This window comes from Rhinoderma darwinii, chromosome 5 (genome assembly GCF_050947455.1).
Source record: "Rhinoderma darwinii isolate aRhiDar2 chromosome 5, aRhiDar2.hap1, whole genome shotgun sequence".
NCBI classification, from domain to species: domain Eukaryota; kingdom Metazoa; phylum Chordata; class Amphibia; order Anura; family Rhinodermatidae; genus Rhinoderma; species Rhinoderma darwinii.
Genome location: NC_134691.1, coordinates 304,412,520 through 304,432,768, shown reverse-complemented (window position 1 = coordinate 304,432,768; position 20,249 = coordinate 304,412,520). Strand labels below are relative to the sequence as shown.

General features: G+C 42.9%; 1 protein-coding gene across 1 annotated transcript; it reads right to left on the bottom strand.

Moving 5' to 3' along the window:
• Positions 1-3,503: 3,503 nt before the first annotated feature.
• Positions 3,504-14,242, bottom strand: INSIG1 (insulin induced gene 1). Its single transcript, XM_075827392.1, has 6 exons — positions 13,967-14,242; positions 12,687-13,038; positions 9,696-9,820; positions 9,247-9,413; positions 8,870-8,969; positions 3,504-8,444 (listed from the first exon to the last, which is right to left on the bottom strand). Exons 2-6 carry the CDS (start codon positions 13,018-13,020, stop codon positions 8,415-8,417), a joined length of 756 nt encoding a protein of 251 aa, XP_075683507.1. The 5' UTR covers positions 13,021-13,038; positions 13,967-14,242; the 3' UTR covers positions 3,504-8,414.
• Positions 14,243-20,249: the final 6,007 nt, after the last annotated feature.

Genomic DNA, 20,249 nt, shown 5'->3' with positions numbered 1-20,249 from the left:
GGGATACAGTGTATGGTGCTATTATAGTTAGAGGTGCAAGAGGTGTTGAGAATTTTAACTTTGTTTATAGGTGCAGAAATGTTTTAAAAGTGAGAAGTTGAAGACATCTGAGTGGAAATGGGTCATGGCCGGTAGAAATCCATCATAGATGTCTGGACCGGAGGGAGAAGAAAAGAACTAGAATCTGAGACGTCACCGGTGAGTCACTTAAGTGACTTAAGTGACTGTAGTCACTGTATGATCTGCAGCGAGATGATTATGATTTGATTTTTTTGTGTGAAACAGCATCTCCCAGCATATCCTCACCATTGTTCGGGCCATGCTGGGAGCTGTAGTTTTACTCCGTACAAACCTATACGGCAGGGATTGCACTAAATTGAGCTGTATTTGTCCTGGTGTTGTATATATGTACTGATCATGGTTCTGATGCTGTATGTAAGTACTGAACTTGGTTCTGGTGCTGTATATACGTATGAGATTGGTTTAGGTTCTGTGTATATATGTACTGAGCTTGGTTCTGGGGATGTATTTATGTACTGAGGTTTGTTCTGGTGCTGTATTTATGTACTGAGGTTGGTTCTGGTGCTGTATATATGTACTGAGCTTGGTTCTAGTGCTGTATTTTGTGTACTGAGGTTGGTTCTGGTGCTGTATATATGTATGGGCTTGGTTCTAGTGCTGTATTTATGTACTGAGCTTGGTTTTAGTGCTGTATATCTGTACTGAGCTTTGTTCTGGTGCTGTATATATGTCAGAGCTTGGTTCTAGTGCTGTATTTATGTACTGAGCTTGGTTGTGGTACTGTATATATGTCAGAGCTTGGTTCTGGATCTGTAGTTTATATAGGATATAATTATAATAACAATAAATTGCAGGGCAGATGGAATTGTTCTCAATTCATTGTATATTTAATGGGAACCTGTCTGGTAGTTTTAACCCCTTGAACCGCCACCATGCAGTAATACATGACCTGACAATATTTCCAAACATTCCCTTGTATGTTTTTTTTCAGATGCAGCAAAATCCTTAAAATCCACTTTTAAAACGACACACACTATATGCTAATTACTCATTAGAGGGTCATGGGGCGGTGCCGCTATCCTGAAGAGTCACATAGTCCTGCCTCCAAACTCACCTTTCCATGTTTGAGTGACATCTCCCTGGCTGATACAACTTTCTCGGATGCGCCATTGACTTGTGGCACTATACACAAGAGGGGGGGCTGTGTGGCTCTATACACAAGGGGGGGCTGTGTGGCACTATACACAAAGGGGGGCTGTGTGGCACTATACACAAGGGAGAACTATGTGGCACTATACACAAAGGGGAGATGTGTGGCACTATACACAAGGGGGAGCTGAGTGGCACTATACACATATGTACTATTTACATGGGGGAGGAATGTGGCTCTATCTACAGGGTGCTGAGAGTGGCTCTATCTACAGGGGGCTGAGAGTGGCGCAATCTACAGGGGCCTGTGTGTGGCACTTTCTACTAAGGGGGGCTGTGCTGCACTTTCTACTAAGGGGGGGGGGCTATGTGGCACTATATACAGTGGGAGCTGTATAGCGCTATATACAGTGGGGGCTTTATGGCAATATCTACAAGGGGGAGGTGGGGGCGCTATCTACAAATGGGGTGTGACACTGTCTATAGGCGGGGCTATATAGCACTGTCTACAGGGGGGCTGTATGGCACATTCTACAGGGGGCATTATTTATAAGGGGGGCTAATGATGAAGAAGTATCCAGCACTCGGTATAAAAGTTAAATGGTTTATTTTGTCATGTTAAAACAAGGAGATTAAAACAAAAATCCTGGGACCACGCTTACGCGTTTCAGACCATTGGGATCCTTAATCTTAGCTAGGATTAAGGACCCCAATGGTCTGAAACGCGTAAGCGTGGTCCCAGGATTTTTGCTTTAATCTACTTGTTTTAACTTGACCAAATAAACCATTTAACTTTTATACCGAGTGCTGGATACATCTTCATCATTCACCTACATTACCTTGTTTACCTGCTGTCGACACAGGACCTTATTGGGAGTATCTACAATCACCTGCAGCAATTGGATCAATTTATATCTATTTGCACCAACTAACGCATTGGGAACGCAATGGAAATGTGGTGAGCGAACTTCTTGTAATATATTCATTTTTTCTATAAGGGGGGCTGCTTGTGGCACCCGGGGGCGGGGCCCCGGTCAAGAGTTTGCTATGGGGCCCAGTCTTTCCTAGTTACGCCCCTGGCACTATATGTGTGTGGCAGTCAGGCGAGGGGGACATTATACTGGGTGGGGGCCACTAAGCAGAGATTATAATGTGTAGGGGTACTACAGGGGGCAATATACTGTGTGGGCACAATTAGAGGACAAAATACTTGAAGGGATTATATTATATTATTAAATATTATTATACTGTATGCGGGCACTAAAGGGGCATTATACTGTGTGTGGGCACTATATAGGGCATTATACTGTGGGGGCATTATATTTTTTTATGATGGGTGGGGCGCCAAAGGATAATTTCGCACAGGGCGCCATCTATCCTAAGGCCGGCCCTGGTACCACCTATCCAGACATTGATGCAGTCCAAGTACCTTCTCCTTCATGGTAACGGCATTCCCTAATGGCAGTGGCCTCTTTCAGCAGGATAATTTGCCTTGCCACACTGCAAAAATTGTTGACTTGACTTCCAAATTCCTCAGATCTCAATCCGATCGAGCTGCTGTGGACATTAGACCACGTCCTGACATCTACCAAATCTAGATTCATCTTTCGGACTGCCAAATAGCTAATTTCCTCTGCCTTACCCCAGTCAAGCAGACGTGTCGCATTGCTTATGGTGATTTTAGGCTTGTGTGCCGCTGCTTCCTCAAGGAAATACAAGTTTCCTACAAACAGTTTTCTCCGTGGTAGTTTGGATTGTGGTATAGACAATCTTTAAATGTTTCAGCACTCTGCAGGACTATTCCCTGCGCTCGTGTGACCCAGTGTTTTGCAGCTGAGCTGCTATTGCTACTATATACTGTACATCCACTGGAAATTTGGTATTTAAAAAAAAAAAAAAATAAAAAAATAAAATAAATCGAGCCGCATTGAAAGTTTGAGCTATTCAGATTGAAACTATATTTATGTGTAATAAATCTTTTCATCTTATATACATATGGATGTACAGGAGCTATAGCTGCTGTATAGACTTCTTATATGTGCGCTCACTTTAGTCTACCTGCTCTGAAACGGTGAGTTGTACCCCTGTAGTCAGTGAAGCCTCTTCCCTTAGCAAACTGATGGTAGGAAGCCACACTCCACTGACAAACTATTGCCCTGTTGTCTAAGCGGCTGCAATTTATAGAGGTTCCCTGGAGGTAACATCATGAGGATTAACATTTATGAATAATGAAGGTTTGGCAGGTGAGGGCCAATGTGAAAAGTTTGATAACACTTACTACACAATCCACTGTAGTGAATCCCTATATCCCACAAACATACAAGACAGAAAAAGTCAAATAATCCACAACTTTATTAAAAAAAAATGATATACATATAAAGCATTCACAAAAATCCTACATATGAAGATCATTAACTGGAAAAATAATACAAAGTTTAAGTATATCCATAGTCCAGCATAGTGCAATTTTTTTGTATTACTTTTTTGAATTTGGCCGATTTTGGTTCAAAAACTTGCTGCAAGTATTGGCAAAATAAAGTTACTTGTCTACATATTTGTCTCACTGAGAATCAAGGAGTGGATCATCCAAATATCAATAAAAACTAGTCTTTATTTAAAAATAATTAAAAAAAAATAAAGGATTTAACGCATGTTCAAAAATTCTCACAAAACAGGTTGTGAACATGGGGTCTACCAGCTAAGCCAAAAGCAAGTCCAGCCAAATGTTACATTGGAACTAGGAGACTGCTCGCTCTATATACTTACTGGTGTTTAACAAGATTTGCAATGTCAATCACATGTAATGGTCTCAGGTTCCTAGATACCTGCTCAATATCCGCATGCTATTCCAAAATGTCACATTGTACTGTAGTCTATTAGAAAATGACAAAACAATGAAAAGGATACAATAGTGATCACTCCGACTCCCCCATAAACATGCATGCTTGGATTCGATGAGCATGCATGTTTACTTGCAAAGTAAAGATTAATTGGGCAGATATTGGTAGACAGTCCTGCTGCCACATACACAGACTGCCAGCAGATCTCATCAAATTTATCTGGCCTAAGCTACACAGATATTTGGTAGTGCCCACACCCTGATTATACCAAATGTGAGTGTAATGACAGGTCCTTCATAGCCTGTAATGAAGTTATAAGAATCTGATAAAGAGCCATATTAATAGTCCAAATACGTAGCCTTTGCTTATATGGCAGATTGTGAGCGGATGCCTGCAGGGGGCTACATGGCTTAAGGGACCCCAACTGTCAGATGAGAGTGCAGCATGCTACATAAATCTGACAGTCACTCTCTAGCAGCAGCATCACAAAACTTTTATACTATAGACAATAAAATCAGGAATTTGTTGGAAAATAAGGCTGTGTTCACATCTGCATTCCAGGAGCTGTTGTTCTTCATCATAAGAGCAGAACGAGAATACCATAAGTGCCGAATCCGTCACATGACCGATACCAAAGGCAACGGAACCTTTGATGGGTACAGTTGGGTTTCCATCATTTTGCCAGACAGAATAGTGCAGCATGCTGCACTATTTTGCCTGCCAAAAGAAACGGTATCTGCCACAGAGGCCCCTAACAGCGCCTCCGACGCGGATGTGAACAGAGCTTTACACAGAAATACAACCATCTTGCAGCAAGAATTGGAACCAAAAGCAAAATGTCCTTGCATAAAGTAAAATATGAAAAGGCAACGTCACTAAAAACAAAACACTTTTATACTACAGATCATAAATGGAGTATTTGGAAATACAACAGAAAATATATACTGATATATAATGATTTTCCCATTAAATAAATTATTGCTGATTTGTATCTTTAGAACCCGTCATGGTAAAACAGTCAGAAAATTGTTGTGGGAGGTATTCTGTCCCCCACCAATTGGTTATAGGGTATATATACCCTCATAGAAAAAAAAAAAATCTATTCACTGCCAATGGAATATTATGTGCACCATAGCAACAATTAGCTGGTGCGTAGTGATGGTCAACATCATGACTGGCAAAATGCTTAAAGGGGTGGTAGGAGATTAGAAAACATGGCTGCTTACTTCAAGAAACTAATGGGGTGTGCCTGGTATTACAGCTCAGTTCATTCACTTTAATGGGAATGAGCTGCAATACCAGACACAGCCCATGGCAAGAGTTTCTGGTAGTAAGCAGCCATGTTTTCCAATCTCATACAACCCCTATATCTACTAGATTTACTAGCATTTATACTGTAAGGGCTCATACACACAACCATATTCCAGCTCTGTACAACCTTCAAGATGTGCATAGCTGTAATAGAAATCTATGGGGCTATTCTGCACATCCATATGCCTCAGATTTTACAGAGGCTTTTTTTCTTGGCATGCTCCATTGAATGCCATTTACAAAGCTAACTATGCAATATGGTGCCATATAGGGCACCACATACCCCCTGCGAAATGGAGCCACAGGGTCTCAGTGTGCCTTTGTGCTCTGCCTTGTGCAGGAGTCCTTAGACCTCTTGAACACGACCGAGTTCGGGCCGTGAATAACGGTCCGTGCGTCGTCCGCATTTCCTGGCCGAACCAAGGTACAGGTAAACGGGACTCCTGGCATCATAGACCTTTTATGATGCTAGGAGTCTGACTCCTCACAGAACTGCTGTCTCATACTGAACAAAATAATACCGTACGGAACAGCAGTTCTGTGGGGAGTCAGACTCCTAGAATCATAAATGTCTATGGTGCCAAGAGTCCCGTTCACCTGTATCGTAGTCATGCCGGGAAATGCGGCCGACACTCGGACCGTTTTTCACGCCCCGAACTCAGTCGTGTGCAACTTTACTTAGGCAGTATTTACACTTCCGTGTGGATGGTCCATTGGAAGACTGTATAATTCTTGTAAAAAAAGGAATCAGATCCCGTCACAGGGAAGCTTCCTTTCCTTCTCTAAGTAGATCCAATTTAGTTTCCGGCAGTAAAGATACATTCTTCCCACGGAACTGTGAACACAGCCTAAAACTTAATTCACACGGCCATATTTTGGCTATGTGTGAGAGATGTTTATTTAGTGCTAAAAACAGAATCAGATCTATAGCTTTCCTATCCGGTTTTAACCGCTTCTCACATGCCGCCATAATGTGAATAAAGCCTTTAGACAGGGTTCTACAACCGCTCACATATCTGCAGTTATACAACAGTGTAGTGAATAGACACATGGCCCAGAAAGGTCCAACACTATACAATTCTCAATGAAAGAATTATATACCGCTAATCATTTAAAGGGAATCGATCATATTAAAAAGGCAAAGATCTACATACACAAACCCTAAAGGAAAACCGGATCCCTACAAAGGGGTTTCTGGGACTGCAACAATATATATTTTTGACCAGAAATGAGCCCTTATCCCCCTGCTACTGTATGAAAACAACAGTCATGGCTAAAGCTGGTCATGTGGTCACATTACATAATCAGATGACCACATCTAAAGGAGTCTATAGGCTTTGGCAGGGGTAAAACTCCTAAAAAGACTATACTGGTTCTTTTGTTTTTTATTATTTTACGTAATTTGTGGAAAAAAAAAATATCGTTAAAGTCTCAGAAAACTCATTAAACCTTAAAAACAATAGAAAAAAGGTGAAATTAAATCTGTAAAGATGGTTGAAGTTCCATTTGAAATGTCAAGGTGAAGAGAACCCAATAGTTGAGTTGTGCTTTCAACAGGAACATCTTATTACAAGGTACACTAACATTTGCTGAAGAACATGTTTGCTTCATCCCAGTTTCTCCAGGTTTACCGCTCTACAAAAGCGAGCAATTTTATTGTACATTTCTACTTGACGGCACAGATTTAAGATACTACTGTCCCTTTAATGTTTTCTAACTACGAAATGCAATTTTAAAAGCCACCTACAAATCTATAAAACTGTGCAAATATCAACTGTAACAAGAAAGAGGAGACAGATTCCCTTTAAGTTATTTTTAAGCACATTGCACTTGTCATTTTGACTTTTTTCTTGTAATCAGATTGAACTACATGTAATTGAATGCGAACAATGAATACTCTGCGCTCACAAATACTATAGAAGATTCAAAACAACACGTTTAATGAAGTGACAAATGCACTTTTCTCTTTACAAGGCAATCACAGACTGCAAATAACAATAAGGCTGAGAGACAAAAAAAAACACAATCCTCCATTTCTAGCACAATAAATGACACCTTTCAATATGTAAAGGTTTCATCAATTCGCCCCCCCCCCCCCCCTATCTTTAGGAATAGGACCATTGCTGGTGGCATATCTGTGTTTACAGGGACATCAGTTTAATATTCTGGAAAAGATGAGCTCCTCAAGAATTTAATCTAATGATGAATTGCAAAAATTTAGATCTGTTGACAAATTTGGCCAGAAGTTGACAGTCGGTGATCGCTACTTATACTGTCACTTTCCAAAAGAAACAAAGCCAAATGTACCAGTCACGTGGCCCGTCAATCATTCATATGTAGCCACAGGGGACAATATCCAATCTTCTAGTGGCCACCAAGACTAACCATCTTCTGGGTAGTGAGTGACCAAGTAGCGCACACTTATGTCTTGAACATGTATTATCATAGCGGAGTCAGATACCATCATATTAAAGTATGTTAACGACTCCTTCATTCCTTCGGCCAACGTATTTCTCCTCAAATAGAATCTTGTATAGGATGGCCTCAACCTATGTGCGCCATTTTTTTTTTTTTGCCAACAGCCTTATTTTTCATTGTAGATAAATAATACACTCCTATTAACAATTTTTCCTTTTTAACACCTTGCACCCATCATGACTTTCAGAGGTGGTGGCAGAGCTCCATGACAGACATGTCCTCGTCTTCTTCTTAGAATGAGGTTGTAATACTGGTACTTGAAGCTGGCATCCGGCCTGATACACCATGCAGAAAACATCCGAAATCTTATTACTATAGAGACAGATAAACAAAACCTGCAATCATGGAAGAACAGATGCATTAGCGGGTGATTATTTCTCCTCTCATTTCAGTTCCACCAACAATAGGGATAGTCTGATGTGGTGGTAATCCATGGAGCTAGAACAAGATTCTGTACACGGTCTAATGTTTTAACCAAATCATGAACCAATAGCCTTCACATTTTAATGCGTTTGCAGATAAAAAGTTTGCGGTTATTACTCAGTAACATAGTGCAAGCTTTTCCCAAAATGAGTGTCATTCTTCTCTTTGTAAGTGTAGGGCATGTTGAGGTGCCTAGTCTGTGTGCACTTTTTCTGAAGGACCCTGCAATAAAAAAAAAGATAATAAAATAAACATAAAACACAATACACTCATGGACAGTAGTTACCAGACATCTCCATTGGAACTATTGTAATGAAAGACAATTTTGGACTGTTTAGGGTGACTTTTGCCGTACATTGCAACTTTGCACCCCGTTTTGGCAGTTGAACAGGTGAGATGCAATGTGCACAATGCATAAAGGTGCTTTACCCTACAATGTCATGCAAAAACCCATAATAATAGCGGGACATGGGCATAAAGTCTTTGGACTGACCTACATCAAAGTCATTGTAGAGCACTAGCCTTGCTGTACTTGTCCATGAACAATGTTTACTGTCATTGTAATACATATTCTAGGTGGTCAATGCTATTTTTTGTTTATACACACAAAATATGAATTATTATAATATAATACATTGTGAAATTACCATCGCTAGCTGCCTCCCTATATTCCCAACAGTCACTCCACCGGAGAAGAATATGCACGGCAGCCAGGAGCGGATATACAGGAAGTCTGGGGAAGTGTACCTGAAAAAGAAAGAAAAATAAGTGAAAACTAAAACTGGATTTTTATTTCAGATGAGCATTAGCAAGATACACGGTCATCTATTTTTGCCACTCTTGTACATAGGATGTGGCAGGTAATGCAGCTCAGCCCAATTTAAGTGAAAGGCACTGAGTTGCAATACCAAACACAGGCCGCGGACAAAGGTGGCAATATTTCTGGGAATAAAGCAGACCTTTTTGTAATCTCATACAACTCTTTAAATATTGTAATGCACAAAAAAACAAAGCCACAACTTACTGGTATACTCCATTGTAGACGAGGAACTGTGTGATGAGTGTTGCAAGAAAAGCTATTGTGATTCCAAGCCCCAGGCCACTGCGGGAACGGTCAAAGGTCCACCAAAGGCCCAATGACAGAGCGGCTAGTGTCAGTGACAGCTGAACATTATTGGCAAAATCCAATTTCTGATTGAATGTTTAGGTTAAGGAAAAGGCAACAAATGGTACAGTATAAGATTACATTTACAGCTATAGACAAACATTTTTATATATCCTGAGGTAGAATAAAGAGTATGGATTCCATGAGTAGCAGAAGTCTCTACAAATCTCCATTTTATTACATCACATGCTTATTTATCCTCAGAGTGCAATACACTATATATAGCATACAGTATGTAGGAACAGTTCATCTAGTAAATCCACTAAGATAAAAAGGCTGCACTTGTAGGAACACAGATTAAAGGATACAGCACTAGCATGGTTGATGCCGACAAACACTGCGATGCATCTCATGACACTGGCCCATTCTCTCTTGAACTTGTGAGGTTCTCCAAGGTGGCTGTCAATGCATGGATAGAGAAGGCCGACAACAGCTGGAAATAAGAGAACATGTGTCACATTATTTCATGGTGAAGTCACTTATATATCAGAAAGGTTTAGAGAAGAAATGTAAAGATGAGATCCAATCACTTCTACCGGACACAGCAACCTGTCGCATGATTTGTCTTAGGATATGTTCACACCTGTGTTGGATGCTCCGTTAGAAGCCTCCATCGCAGATCCCGTAAAAATAAATAAAAAAATGGCAGACACTATGGCTTAACCCATTAAAGTCAAAGGGTTACCTCAGGCGCCATTGTTGTCCGTCATGCGACGGGTCTGGCTTTTCCAATCTGCTACCATGACGGAGCAGAACAGAAAGCCGAACGCAGATGTGAACCCAGCCTTACAGTCTGGTCTAGAAGATTCATTGCAGGTATAAGATATGCAAATTAGGAGACACCAAATCGCGAATGCCACCCATTATATTCTAACCTTCCACAATTAGAGCCAGTTTAAAGACTAACTGCACTTTCTGCACACTTTTGAAATGTCAGAGACATGTCAAAAGTTTGGATCGGTTGGAGTCTGGGTGCTAAGAGCCCCACTGTCGCTGTAACGAAGGTGCAGAAGCGCTCAGATGAGCGCCCTGCGTCTTCGATTGATCTGCCCTCCTGGTTCGGCTGAAGACGGCTCTCTTACAATCTCTATGTAAGCTGTCTTTAGCTTGACCGGGAGAGAAGATCACAGCTGAAGCTGCAGGGCGCTCAGCTAAACGCTTGTGCACCTTTGTTGGGCTGGGTTCACATGACCATGTTACGTCCGTAATGGACGCAACGTATTTCGGCCGCAAGTCCCGGACCGAACACACTGCAAGGAGTCGGGCTTCTAGCATCATAGTTATGTACGATGCTAGCAGTCCCTGCCTCTCCGTGGAACTACGGTCCCATACTGAAAACATGATTACAGTACGGGACAGTAGTCCTGCAGCGAGGCAGGGACTCCTAGCATCATACATAACTATGATGCTAGGAGCCCGGCTCCCTGCACTGTGTTCGGTCCGGGACTTCCGGCCGAAATACGTTCCGTCCATTACGGACATAACATAGTAGTGTGAACCCAGCTTTACAGCGACAGTGGGAGTCTTAGTACCCGGACCCCCACCGATCCAAACCTTTGATGTTTTTGACATATCAAAAGTTTGCAGAAAGTGCAGATACTCTTTAGCATTATTTGGACATGTACATGTAAACATATATGCTCCGATTTTAAAGGTTTCCATTAAAGAGGTTCTCTGGGACAGTATAAAGCCCAAATTACCACACATAATATATAAAGTTGTTAGCACGCCCTATGCTTCCTCCAAAAAGCTTTATGTGTACAAGTTGTATAGAAACTTATAGCACCAGAGCATATGCCTGGCCTAACCGAAAGTAAAACCAGATGACATTTTTAGATTTGCCTTGTTACTGTATGTCTAACTTGTAGCATATTTTACACAAACATGTTCTGTACATGGATAGAAGTTGTATATCTAGCTGCCGCAGCTGGTCCGGGCTTTTCTGCTTCTGCCACCTCAGCGATGATTTATGATGTGCTTGGCAAAGAGTTAACTTGTAGGAGCTGATCACTTCCTAATTTTCGATTTAAGCAGTGGCATGTTAAACGTGAACGCCAATGAGGGCTGAGGCACGCAGCTCAGCAGTTTAGGAGGTGGCCAATCACAGGACAGATAGCACAGGAAATGTTGTAAGTTATCTCGACTATGCCAAGCAGACGTGTACAGGGAAGGGAAGGAGCTCTTCTAATCCTCATGTAGAATTTCTGCCTCGATTTCGACAAGATGTTCATTTTCAAGCAATTCTAAACACATTACATAATCTAACCGGACGGACTGAACAGTGAAACAATGTAACAACTATGTCTGGCACCATGCATGGAGAATGAAGCATCACATGACATCGCCACTGATACATCCAGACAAGAAATAGGACAGAAATTAAACGTTGCTTTAATAATATCAATAGGGATTGTAACAACTAATCAGACTGGTCTCCCTAGAATATGTCCTGTATAGGAACCTTCATATGTAATGTAGTGGAGATACAGAAGATTTTCCTTATGGATGCATCCAAGAGAGACCAAACGGTTTACATTGGAAACAAGTAACAGAACCAAACAAAATGTTAGGCCGGATTCACACGAGAGTATTTTACGTCCGTGTTACAGGACATTTAAACAGCTGTCACACAGACCTATGTAATTCAATGGGGCCATTCAGACGTGTGGTTTGTCCTGCAGTGTGCGTCCGCTGCATTAAACTTACTGCAGGTCCTATTTTTGTGCGTCTTTTGCTCACCACGCAGCCCATTGAAGTCAATGGGTGCGTGAAAACAACGGACAGCACACGGACTGTCCGTGATTCACGCACCAGTTGCTAAAGAAACGATGAAGAAAAATCAGACATTAAAAATGCATGACATACGCGTGTAAAGATCGCAGACGCGCACTGTACACGGATGCCACACGGAACCGCAACGCTGCAAAAACGCTGTGTTTTTTGCGGACACAAAATGGAAACGCTCCGGTGAATCTAGCCTTAGGATGATGCATGACATCATGGGGGTCTCATATGTATGAAATAATCGCCCATTTCTCCCGACTCCAACATAAACACGCATGCTCAGCTACGCTGTGTGCGCGTGTTTGTTTCCCTTAGGAGAAGGTAGGAGGCTACTGCTAGACCCCTCTCCAACAAGAACATGGGATCAGGCATATTGGAGGCCCCCATAGGTTGTTGGCGGATAGGACTACTTTTACCTTTTGTATGGGCAGTTTTATGACGTCAGAATGCGTCAACGTTGTCCAGACAAATAATCACCAGCAATAGTCAAATCGTGGACTGGCCATGATACTTACCAGCTGCTGTGCCGCAACACGGTGGGACCCACCAAGCTGAAGAGAAGATGGTAGCAATGACTTCTTCAGGAAATAATGTCACGTTCCTTTGGATCTGAAGAAGATTAAGCACCAAGGCAAGAAAAGCACCAACAGCAAAGAGGACCAAGCTTCTCCGGATCAGGCTGCGGCCTTGGTTGCTGGCTAAGGTGCTGTAGACAAGACTGATAATGGAGTTAAGCGAGGACATGGCTTCTCCTGCTCTCTGTGTTAGCCAAGTGCTCAACTTTTTGCTGTCCTTGTCTATACTTCTGGCGCAAGAGCAACTCCAGCAGTGCTCCTCGAGTCTTGGCATTTGTTTACTAGTAGTTATCTGGAGAGAAGATTGAGGAAGAAGAAAAATTAACTCTAAATTCTGAATAATTGCAGATTAGTATATAAGAATAATATGTGGCCCAGACTATGACCAATGTATCAGTCATCACAACAAATGACTGATAGCTCATCACAGACATGACGTGGAGGAGGAGGTGCCGCACGGATCAATGGCCGCCATTACGAGCGTCAGTCCATTCAACATATGTCAATACAATCCAGCCGATCATTGACAAAAAGACGAAACTGAATCCACACAAACCATTCATACAATGCTGAATGCAAAATCAATATTACCGGATGTACACATAACAGCTGGCAATATCCAGGAGGCCCTTCACCCACAGCAGCAATATTCACATTACAAAATTATAACTAAAAATGTATGCCCATGTATAGCAGTCATTAGAACAGGCAGAGTGTGGCAGAAATGGCATCCTAGTACTAAGCTTCATGCCAATTAGGGCATATCCCATTATGTCACTACCATATGGTGCCCCCCCCCCCTCTCAGTAGCTGAACTTGGCAGTTAGATTGGATGATAAATCCTACAAAGTCCTATTAGAACAGAGGACGGAGAAAACCATAGAAACCTTTACCCACTAGATGCAGAAATGACTTGTGCCAGACTACTGGTGTGCCCACAATTATTTGTGCTACAGCAGGCTGTTACTGTCACCCACCAGTACTGGTGTGCCAGCCTCTACTGGCATCATTACTTGCAACCACCATTGCTGAGGTCAGTGCCCTCCTTTATTGGCATCATTACTTGCAACCACCACCATTAAGACCAGTCTCTGTGCCCACCACTGCTGGGTGTTCGGTACTTGTGCCCACCATTTCTAGAACATCCCCCACTATATAGGCCAGTCCCTGTGCCCACCACTGCACTAATAGCCCTGCTGCCCGTTGTATGCCGGTCTCACCTAATAGCAGAGTACACTCCGGTTGTCAGGCAGAAGCCGGGATTATACCAAGTGCTGCGCTAGACTTTTGCTCTTTTCTCCCCGTGTTTCCTGTGTCGTCTCCCTCCGACTCTGCTTTAAATACGAGAGGCCGATGTAAGTGCAGCTGTGAGTCCTGCCCCCCGCCCCCACAGGTAGCGCCGCTGTCCTCCGCTGCCCCGCTCCCTCCTCCCACAGACGGAGGAGAACGACGAAGAAGAGGGGGGGCTGCAGCTGTCCTCACCGAAAACAACATGCGTGTCTGGTGAGGCGCCGGCAGCCAATCAGCGATGGGCTGCCCATATGACGTAGCGGACACACCACACACACCTTCCCGGCGCTAGGATAAAAAAACCAAAACAAGTAGAAGCGGGGACGCGCATGGACGGCGGAGACGCGCAGTATATGGGACATGAGGACGTGACTGTTCCCGCCAGTCTTTCCCTCCAGGGCACTGACCTGGTGCCCAATCACCGGGCTGCCTCCAAAAATAGCCTCCGTCTCCAGTGCTTTAATCTTGTGTCAATGTTGTGCAGCATTCAGGGGAAATTAACCTTCCTCAAACTTTGGCCTGTAGGAGACATATTTTTAGGTCAAATCTGTGTTTTTGTGCAAAAATAAATACTGCACACATCTCCCAGGATACATGATACCTACGGTGATGGCAAAGCCGTCCAAAATAGATATCAGCCAATCAGTGATGGCCAATGACCGACTGATGAAATGGTGGTCGGTCATACGAGGGATCCAACATACACCTGATTAACCGCACGGTGGTCCGATGTGAATGTAACTACTGAGTACTGTCATGTCACCTCACTTCAATGGAAAAGTATCCATGACGTCACTCCAACATTTATAATGACTTCTATGGCTGGGTTCACACGAGCACATTACGTCCGTAATGGACGGAACGTATTTCTGCCGCAAGTCCCGGACCGGCAGGGAGCCGGGCTCCTGGTATCATAGTTATGTACGATGCTAGGAGTCCCTGCCTCACTGCGGGACAACTGTCCCGTACTGAAAACATGATTACAGTACGGGACAGTAGTTCCACGGAGAGGCAGGGACTCCTAGCATCGTACATAACTATGATGCTAGGAGCCCGGCTCCCTGCAGTGTGTTCGGTCCGGGACTTGCGGCCGAAATACGTTGCGTCCATTACGGACGTAATGTGCTCGTGTGAATCCAGCCTATTACTCGTAGGGTTACATTTACTTGTGATGAGCGTCATTTGGTGATAGTCCTCATGTAGCATGAACTTATGATGCTGCTTGGGATGTGGTCTGGCCATTTATGTCCCAAAGGAATTACTCGGGCAGATTTAGCAAAGACGAGTCATACACTACCGTTCAAAAGTTTAGGGTCACTTAGAAATTACCTTATTTTTTAAAGAAAAGTACAGTTTTTTTCAATGAAGATAACAATAAATTAATCAGAAATACACTCTATACATTGTTAATGTGCTAAGTGACTATTCTAGCTGCAAATGTCTGGTTTTTAATGCAATATCTACATAGGTGTGTAGAGGCCCATTTCCAGCAGCCATCACTCCAGTGTTCTAATGGTACATTGTGTTTGCTAACTGTGTTAGAAGGCTAATGGATGATTAGAAAACACTTGAAAACCCTTGTGCAATTATGTTAGCACCGCTGTAAACAGTTTTGCTGTTTAGAGGAGCTATAAAACTGACCTTCCTTTGAGCTAGTTGAGATTCTGGAGCATTACATTTGTGGGTTCGATTAAACTCTCAAAATGGCTAGAAAAAGAGAGCTTTCATGTGAAACTCGACAATCTATTCTTGTTCTTAGAAATGAAGGCTATTCCATGCGAGAAATTGCCAAGAAACGGAAGATTTCCTACAACTGTGTGTACTACTCCCTTCAGAGGACAGCACACACAGGCTCTAACCAGAGTAGAAAGAGAAGTGGGAGGCCCCGCTGCACAACTGAGCAACAAGATAAGTACATTAGAGTCTCTAGTTTGAGAAATAGACGCCTCACAGGTCCCCAACTGGCAGCTTCATTAAATAGTACCCGCAAAACGCCAGTGTCAACGTCTACAGTGAAGAGGCGACTCCGGGATGCTGGCCTTCAGGGCAGAGTGGCAAAGAAAAAGCCATATCTGAGACTGGCTAATAAAAGGAAAAGATTAATATGGGCAAAAGCACACAGACATTGGACAGAGGAAGATTGGAAAAAAAGTGTTATGGACAGACGAATCGAAGTTTGAGGTGTTTGGATCACACAGAAGAACATTTGTGAGACGCAGAACAACTGAAAAGATGCTGGAAGAGTGCCTGACGCCATCTGTCAAGCATGGTGGAGGTAATGTGATGGTCTGGGGTTGCTTTGGTGCTGGTAATGTGGGAGATTTGTACAAGGTAAAAGGGATTTTGAATAAGGAAGGCTATCACTCCATTTTGCAACGCCATGCCATACCCTGTGGACAGCGCTTGATTGGAGCCAATTTCATTCTACAACAGGACAATGACCCAAAGCACACCTCCAAATTATGCAAGAACTATTTAGGGAAGAAGCAGGCAGCTGGTATTCTATCTGTAATGGAGTGGCCAGCGCAGTCACCAGATCTCAACCCCATAGAGCTGTTGTGGGAGCAGCTTGATCGTATGGTAAGCAAGAAGTGCCCATCAAGCCAATCCAACTTGTGGGAGGGGCTTCTGGAAGCATGGGGTGAAATTTCTCCCGATTACCTCAGCAAATTAACAGCTAGAATGCCAAAGGTCTGCAATGCTGTAATTGCTGCAAATGGAGCATTCTTTGATGAAAGCAAAGTTTGAAGGAGAAAATTATTATTTCAAATAAAAATCATTATTTCTAACCTTGTCAATGTCTTGACTATATTTTCTAGTCATTTTGCAACTCATTTGATAAATATAAGTGTGAGTTTTCATGGAAAACACAAAATTGTCTGGGTGACCCCAAACTTTTGAACGGTAGTGTATACTCTGGGTGCAGAGTGCAAATTAGGGTGCCAACAAGCAACTCTACATTGAGGAAGCATACCGCAAAACGCACGTTGGGGTCCTGTGCACGGTTGTCAGACCTTCCTATTAACTACTAATGGGTAAGACTCTCTACAAGTAGAGGGGAAGGGTGGTTTTATCTGTTTTTTGATTGATTTACCTGTTACCAGCACTTTAGTTTATCCTTGCATACCCTTATGCACTACTCGCACTATGTTATGGCATGGTAACTAGCGCTCTTCACATTGTTTACCACCCATACCTCACAGCCATCTCTTTGAGTGTCTAATACTTCCCCCATATGTTATAGGTAGTCTGCAACTACGTGCTCTCACTGGAATTGTAATAGAGTCCTCTTGTCCTTTTTGTACCTTTTTAAGTACCTTGTGTGTATGTTATTATGTGTTAATAAAGCTATTTTTTATTACATGGCTTCTATGCTCCTCTTTCTTCTTTAGTGTATAATTGTTCAAGGTATTTAGATACAGGGCTAGGGCAGCATCTAAATCTTGGAAATAGGGGTAAAAAAGCCTTGCTACAACACTGCCTGTCGCCACCAAATCCTAGTGTCCGTATTTGGGTCCGTAATGCCGTTCGGTATGTCCGTAACATACAACAGTGTTGTTTCTGTGTGTCAAACTTATTTTAAATTACAGCCTGTTCGAAAAGCTGGGCCCAGAACTGGTCCCCTGCACTCAATTGTATCTTTGTCCTTAGGACGCAGATTCCAATGCTTAGTCTAGCGCTGGCTAGACACGGAGCTATCAGTCCCCTGCACTGCCATTCGGCGCTTTACCAATGATGTAGGTGGCATGATGACAGCGCTGGTTGACGGCGCAAGAAAGGGTACAGGTGAGCATTTGTTTTTCTTTCTTTAGTGGGCAGTGTTGGGAGCACTATCTACAGGAGTCTCTATCGGACACTATCTACAGGGGACTCTATAGTGAGCATTATTTACAGGGGCACTATCTACAGGGGGCTCCATGTGGGCACTATCTACAGGGACTCTGAGGGGCATTAACTACAGGAGGCTCTATTAGTGCCACTATCTACAGGGGGCTCTATGAGGAGAACAATCGACAGGGGGCTCTATATGGTGCACTATTTGCAGGGAGCATTGTGGATGACCCTATCTACAGGGAGATTGGTGAGTGTCACTTTCTACAGGGGGCATTGTAAGTGGCACTATTTACGTGGGGCACTGTGTGTGTGGTGCTTTAAAGTGTTTGACACAATTGTTTTCAGGGGTACATTGTAAGGTACTATTATATTCAGGGGCGCATTGTATATTACTATTATATTGAGGGGTGTAGTTTACATTATATTCAGGGGCACAGTGTATGGCACTATTATATTCAGGGAAGCAGTGTATGATGCTATTATATTTAGGGGCATAGTGTGTGGCACAGTGAGAATTTTATCTTCATTTATAGGTGCAGAAATGTAGGAAAAATTAGGAGCTGAAGACATCTGAGTGGCAAATTCTGCAGAAATGGGTTGTGGCCGGGAGAAGTCATAAGCTTTGGACCGGATGGGGACGAAAAGAGAAAAAGCATGACGTCAACTGTGAGTCACTGGATTTATAGATGAGCTGTCACCTCTCCTGACTTGTCTGCTGAAGGAAATACTTGTATTCCACAAAAAGTCTTTGTGTAGCCCAGGACTAATAGACAAATGGGTGTTACCATTCCCCTTATCAGGAGCATGTGTCCCTACACAGTGTGATACTGTCAGCGATGGTTGGAGACGACTGTTATTATGTAGGGATACAGTCCTTTGACAAGGGGAATCTTAACACCTATCTGTCAAAGCTTGCACATAAAGGTGGTATTGACTATAGACATGGCAGGGCGGCGGTGGAGAAGGGGGGGCCCAAGTTTTGGAAACAGCCCAGGGCCTATGGTCTACTTAATCTTCCACTGGAAATGTAGCATTACATCACGGCCATTTGGACAAATGTCTGTCCATGTAATGCATGGACTTCTTGAGTCTGCCAGAACGGGAGCTGCATTTGCAATTTAAAGAGGTTGGGACTTTGATATTGATGACCTGTAGTGACTCCACCTGTCAACTGATCAACGGAGGTGTCGGGAGTCGAACCTCCACTATCTAATCTAATAGTGATGACCTTTCCTAAGGATAGGTCAACAATATCAAAGTCCCTGAAAACCCCTTACTACGAATAAGTATTAAGGCCCTTTACACGTGTAAAGCTAGGTTTTCACGTCACGGTCAATATTTTTTTTTTGCTTCAAGTTGCGGCAAAACTGCACCATTTTGCCACATTTTTTGCAAAGTCATAGCAAAACAGTGTGGTTTTGCCACGATCCCCAGCAAAAAATGTGTAAATCCAGCCTAAACACGGCAGCGATCAGCCAACAAACAAGCAAACGCTTGTTTGTCAACTGATCTGAGTTTTTATGCTGCCAGAAAAATGGTCACTTATCGGCAGCACACATGTTGCTGTTTTAGTTTTTCACGTGCGAATAAGTTGAACGCACGTGAGTATTTCAATGCATGGACCGATTTCTAGTTCCTGTTCTGCAGCAAACGCTTAGCATATACCAATAAGGTTATTCTAGGTGAACTGAAAGCTAGAAAAATACAAAGTGAGGTGTGTCTGCTCAGGTGATGTGGAATTGGCTGAGGAAGACTGCTGTACAAATACTATTACAACATCAGTTACTTGTAGGGGCAAAGTCTTTTCTCCTAGGTAGAAAGATACCTAACAATTTGAACCTATAGTTTAACAGCAACAGGACTTCTTCAGGAGAACTAAAGTATTAAGTATTTTTACTGCATCTTGTATATAATAGGTTTTCTAGATGGCTATGCTGGGGGAAAGCTGGATGACAACCACATTGGGTGTTGTATTCAAAATCATCATGATTTCATTATTAGGGTATGTTCACATGGCGGAATTTTGCATGCATTTCAATGGAAGTCGGACGCTTATTTTTCCCGCTAGCTGATTATTTCATCTAGCGGTAAAAACAAGCGTCCTGCTCATTCTTCAGGCGGATTCCGTCCGAACTTCCCATTGATATCAATGGGAGGGAGGAATCTTTCTGCCGCAGGCAGTAATAGTTCCACGGCAGATTTTGCGACGCAAAGTCCACCGTGTGAACTAGCCCTTGCTGCCCTTACTTTGTAACTTATTCCTGGAACTTCGACTAACCACTACGGATTCATGCCGTTTCTCCTTGGTGTTAGGTATTACTTGCCCTTGTTTAGTTAGTAAAGACCTGGCATACATGTAGAACATGGGACCCAGTGGCT

Bases quoted from the DNA above. Each gene is read 5' to 3' on its own strand.
- INSIG1 (XM_075827392.1), bottom strand. From the start codon at position 13,020: ATGCCAAGACTCGAGGAGCACTGCTGGAGTTGCTCTTGCGCCAGAAGT. The intron at 9,821-12,686 runs GTAAGTATCATG...TCTTATTTCCAG, and splicing joins GTGTTGCGGCACAGCAGCTG to CTGTTGTCGGCCTTCTCTAT. The intron at 9,414-9,695 runs GTATCCTTTAAT...ACATTCAATCAG, and splicing joins GCATCAACCATGCTAGTGCT to AAATTGGATTTTGCCAATAA.